The sequence below is a fragment of the Magallana gigas genome, chromosome 5 (genome assembly GCF_963853765.1).
Source record: "Magallana gigas chromosome 5, xbMagGiga1.1, whole genome shotgun sequence".
NCBI classification, from domain to species: Eukaryota; Metazoa; Mollusca; class Bivalvia; order Ostreida; family Ostreidae; genus Magallana; species Magallana gigas.
The window spans coordinates 3,262,501-3,268,157 of NC_088857.1; the positions used below are offsets into that span (position 1 = coordinate 3,262,501).

A 5,657-nucleotide genomic window follows, 5' to 3' on the forward strand; every position below is an offset into this window, starting at 1 on the left:
GCGCTATATAAAAATTGCAATTATTTATAATTTTTTTTGTTCCCTCTTTACTTGTAATATCGCTTTGTCATATCCTTTTTGTTTAAGAAATACTTTTTACCTTCCAGTGGGCTGTATAATTCTATGATATTAAATTTACTTATGATATCCAATTTACCTGTTCTATATTCTATTAATCTTTGATATTTTTCCTTCTTTACCTTTCCTTCCCATTATCTGTGATATCCTCTTAACCTGAGATAACCTGCTGTCATCTTATTTCAGGTTGTGGATGCCTGTTTGACAAATGATGGAGATGCATTCTTGTATGGTGCTCGCACTGTATACAGAAATTTTACCATGAATACAAAAGTGAGTTCCATTTTTACCACTGTGACATAATTACCAGTATGTAAATTGATGTAATTGGACAATGAATGGCTATTATCATTTTCTATTTAAAGAAAACATTATTGGTACATGTATCTCTAAACCTGATGAAATAGGTATGATTTTTAGACACATTTTAGTTAAAGCTAGAGATGCTTTCACTGAAAATATAAGTACAGGGACTGATTGCAGGTTTGAACATGTTGAAATCTCCATATCGAATTTTTCTTTTTTTATTGTTTTAGGATCCCCATGTGGAATGTTACTGTATGACAGATGTAGAGGAAAGGCTGGGGTTGTCAAGAGAGAAATTGGTTGCCATGGCATTATTACTGGGCTGTGACTATTTACCCAAAGGTGTACCAGGAGTAGGAGTGGAGAGGGCAATCAAACTGATGAATGCTCTCCCTTCTTCTAATGTATTGAAAAGGTACTTTTGTTGTCCAGATTGAGTGAAGTGAAAATTAAAATAAAAAATTACTACCTCTTAAAAAAGATAGAGTTTTAAAATAAATGCTTTATATATGTTTAGTATATTACTATTTTGAAAGTAACAATAATATTTTCATTGGGTTTACTGTAAATGATTTCATAAAATTGTAATTCAAAATCATTTAGAAATACAAGTGTATTTCTTCAGATTTGAGACGTGGAGCTCCATGCCTGAGTCATGTTGTGTAGACACAGTAGAAGTGTACATCAGACGTAAAGCCTTACTGGTACAGGACTTCCCCCAAAAAGAGGCAAGTAAAGGTCCCCCACTCTTTTAGATTGAATTGTTTGTCACTTTAAAATCTTTGATGTCTGCTTTAACTTGTTTCTGTGCTAACTTTAGGGAGTTTATACATGTACCAGTGCTAGTATATATAGTCTGGAGTCTTAATTTTTTTTTAAAATACAGGAAATTGAAGTGTATTTCTTGTTGCAGATTTTCATTTGGAGTTAGAATTTTTAAACTCAAAATGTTATTAAGAATATATTTAATAGTGTTCTTTCTATTGTGAAATTTAACAGACACAACTGTAATGGATAAATAAAAAGCTCTCTTTTTTACATTATTTGGAGTCTTTGTTTTTCAATTGGGATTGGGAGAAGGAGGGAGTTTGTAGGACATTTATATTTTATAAAAACTTATGGGAAATGGAAACTTGATAAGGATAAAGGGCTAGAACTCTAGCAAGTGTATGGTAACTCTAAAACCTATTTTATTCCTCTTAAAAGAGGGTAACTAAGGCACAAATTAAGAATTGCAGATGATATTTTCTAAATTGAAGCTGGAGCAAATCTCGAAGTGGAAACTTGAACTATTTAAAATTAATGTTGGACATGTTCATAATATCAATTACATGTGGTGATTGGTATCCTCTATTTCAGGTTATACAGGAATTTTTTCAAGAAAAGAAGAAGACTCCACGACATATTTCAAAATGGTGCCGACCATCAATGTCCAATCTTCAGGTATAGATGCTGGATTAAGAACCACTCACCTGTTTATATGTAAATATCTACCTACAGTGTATGTACTGTAAATTCCTAATTAAACCCGAGGAATTTATATCCTCGTAAAATCGTGAGAAGCACTCCTTGCGGTTATTAAAATCTCACCATCATTTTCTGAGAGTTGGGAACTATAAAATATATGTATACCGGTAAATGTTCTGCGATCGCGATTTTTATATTCTAGCAATTTGATAGTAACAGTTGGATTGCGAAATTAAGTACTCGCGTAATATAAGGAATTTACAGTATGTGATGTCGGAAAGGAAAACTCACAATTTGTATATGTATTTTGTTTTGCAGGTATTTTGTTTGAATAAGCTAGAGTGGCCAGTGGAATACACAGTGGAGAAGGTCCTGCCTCTGATAACTCTGTGGGACATGTCTGACCTCACCAGTAGTACCCCCCAGACTGACCGACACCTCGTCCCCAAACAGTAAGTTATGTCCCCATTACTTTAGGAACCCTTCAGTATGTTTTTCAAATTATGTATTTATATGTGTTTCATAACGTGAACCATCCTTTTGTATTTATATTGAGACAATGTCTAATACTGCTATCCAAAAGGACCTATTAAACTGGAGTTGATTATACTTTTCAAGATGTGAGTAGTTTTGAATTCCTTTTACAGGATTGTCAAATCAAGAGTGAGGCATGGTGTAGCTTGTTACGAGATTTTGTGGAATCAGCCAGGTAGGTGTTCAGATTAATCCTACAAATGAGATTTCTGTAGAATCATTATAATTCGCGGGGGCCAGTTTTCATGGATTGCTTAAATTTTACAGGTTCGTGTGGACGTAATATCGTGTATTTCATTATGCCAACAAAAGAAAACATGACTTTAAAACCCTTATTTATTTTTTCATGGAGTTTGTTAATTCATGGATGAGAGGTACCCACGAATTCCACGAAAACTGAGCCACCATGAAATCTAATGATTCCACAGTATTGTGTGCAACATTATGGAGAATATTCATGATTCCCACTTATTATCTAGAAACAGACAGTGGAGTCAGTGGAGATGTGTACAGGACGATTGAGGAGCAGGTTCTCTTTAGGCGCAGCTATCCACAGATTGTAGCACAGTTTGATATAGAACAGGAAAACAAGAAAGTCAAAACCAAAAGTATGCAACAATTAAAAAATTAAAAACACTACTTGATATATTTGTAAGAATAGTGGGTTGTTACAGAGATTCTGAATTAGTCATGCAACCAAAATCATGAAGACACTTAATTGATGATTTTCATTCAAGTGACAAATTTTTTTTGTAAGTTAACAATGATTAACAATGATTATATTGTGACGGTGGCCAAAAAATCTTAAAATTTTTTATCAGTATTAAATTTTTTGCCCTTCAGTACCAGTATGAACTTATAATAATATCATGAAAAGGTAGGGTACTACATAAATTTTTTTTGATAGGAAAATCAAGGAAGAAAAAAACCACAGAGAAAGAAAATGGAACAGAAGAAACGGAAATCAGTGAGAGGATAGCCTCTGTGAATGTTAAGGAAGAAGATGATGTGGAATGTAATGGTGTTGGTGATGATATAGATACAGAAGACTGTGACAAAGACAAACAGATCCCCAGTGAGAGTAGGCTTGATTTTCGCCTGCTGAATGTACAGCCGACACAGCAGATGAAGGCGTCTCCGATGCACAGTCTGGAGCTGGCCCTGAGGTCCGTACCCAGGCGATCAGAGAAAGACGGCCATGTTGCTGTGGAGAGGAATCTGAACTTCAGCAGCAGTGAAGAGGATGAAGAAGAGCTGGAAGAGGAGTATCTGCCCCTGTCTCAAAGACTGCAGCTGAAGATTGCCAAACCCCGGGGGCGTCAGAGGAGAGAGCCACAGTCCAGAGGGTCCTCAAAGAACAACCAGGGGGGAGAGGGGATAGATGTGATGGTTAGGGCAATCTCTCAGGGTGTGTCAGGTGCCCTGAGAGGCTGCTTCTCTAGTGATAGTGATTCAGATGACCTTCAAACTTTTTCTTCACAAACAGGGACCAAATTGGACAGCAGTGTCACAGGCTATGAACTCACAAGTAAACAGACATCTAGTGAGGAACACCAGTCATCACCTAATGGAAACAGTCAGATTTGCTTGCAGAATACGCCTATCTGGGAGAGAAGGACGGCTAAATCTACAGAGGCAATAACCAAGGGGGATTATTTAGATGTTCCTGACATGAACTTCTCTGTTTTGACTCCTGATGTACTGGGGAGGAGCATGCCCTCTGTTAGGATCAGGAGTGGTGCCTCGTCCTCAACCCCTGAAGGTCAGCATGTTGACAGCATGTCCAAGTTTTCTTACAATCTGTCAAATCTTAGTCCCCACCTATCAGAGAATGCCATGGTTTCACCATTTCTTAGACCAGAGGCTCTACATAGCCCTATAATCATGACTTCTTGTGAAAAACTACAAGCCTTTCAGAGCTTCTCTACACTATGGGAGAACACATCCATGAACAGAACTAATGTTGCCGTTGAATTTGGTGACTTTGAAGTTCAGACTTCTCTCCTGAACTCCTTCAATAAACTCAACATCACTGACCAGGAGAAAACTTCAATGTTGAGTGATGTCGGTAAAAAAGTATTTGATTCTCCTTCAGAAATCAAAAGGGTTAATCTCGGGGAAAACATATTTGATTCTCCCTCAGGTAACAAAGAATTTTCTTGTGGACAGTCAAAGAATTCTCAGGAGGATGATTCTGTGATCATTGTTAGTAGTACTAGTGACTTGTCATTCAGTGTTCAAACAGATAAAATGAGTGAAAACCCCAGCACAAGTGATAAAAATGAAAGTGTAGGGCCATCACCACTGAGATCTGTGTTAGCCACAGTCAACAGATGGAAAGACAGACAAAGTAAACCCCAGTGTTACAAGGAGAGGACTAGAGACCTCTGTCAGAGTTCTCCTGTCTGTTTGGGGAAGGAGAACGAGGCGGGGGGTCAGTGGGAGGGGGAGGAGTGTAGTAGACACAGCCCCCTGTCTCTGATTGACAGACTGAGGCAGAGACTTGGCAACCAGTCTAACTCTGGTCTCATCAGTAACTTCAAGCCTTTCTCTGTTAAACCTGTCAAATCTGTGAAGTAAGCTGAGAATTTTCGGCAGATTTGTATTGTTAAAAATGGGTGTCCTCTTAGTAGGGTTTAAAATTAAAACATTTGAAATTCAATTCTCTGTCAATCCTGTGAATGAGGAGTGTGATTTTGTTTATGATTTGTTTTTATAAGTTTCTCGGTCAAACTTGTGAAATAGGCTAAAAATTGTTGGGGGGTTTAATGTTGTTAAAAATGGATGCACTCATTGTAGGAGACTTTGAAATATAAATATCTGAAATTGAATAAAATTTAATAAAACAGGTTTAAGCTTTAGTCAGCTTGTTTTGAGAGAGAGAGAGAGAGAGAGAGAGAGAGAGAGAGAGAGAGAGAGAGAGAGAGAGAGAGAGAGAGAGAGAGAGAGAGAGTTAAAAAACTTAAAATGATTCTTATACCATAGCTTCCATTCATGATAAAAAGACTAACAACTGATTGTTTCTTCATATTTATGTAGAAATATATTTCCGACCGTACTGTATAAATTGTATGAAAGAGGTAAAGAGATGGATCATGTACCCACACATGGGCTGCGTTCATGATCGTAGCTGCTACGTAGGGCTACGTAGTTGAACGGTAAGCTAGCCTAGCAGCTACGTAGATATTCGTAGCCTAAATATTTCATGATAAGCATCAAATTCAAGATGGCAACCTTAGTAACCACTTTGTAACAAACATGAAATCTATTTA

General features: G+C 37.0%; 1 protein-coding gene across 1 annotated transcript in view; it reads left to right on the plus strand.

Annotated features, from left to right (window-relative positions):
- The window catches only part of LOC105331841 (flap endonuclease GEN homolog 1), a 6,912-nt gene extending 1,676 nt beyond the window's left edge, over nt 1-5,236 (plus strand). The window contains exons 4-11 of the mRNA XM_034453807.2: nt 265-351; nt 615-799; nt 1,010-1,112; nt 1,744-1,827; nt 2,170-2,303; nt 2,499-2,560; nt 2,865-2,993; nt 3,293-5,236. Of these exons, the coding sequence (XP_034309698.2) occupies nt 265-351; nt 615-799; nt 1,010-1,112; nt 1,744-1,827; nt 2,170-2,303; nt 2,499-2,560; nt 2,865-2,993; nt 3,293-4,965 (2,457 nt within the window). The 3' untranslated portion in view covers nt 4,966-5,236. The remainder of the gene's footprint in view (nt 1-264; nt 352-614; nt 800-1,009; nt 1,113-1,743; nt 1,828-2,169; nt 2,304-2,498; nt 2,561-2,864; nt 2,994-3,292) is intronic.
- The last annotated feature ends 421 nt before the right edge of the window (nt 5,237-5,657 follow it).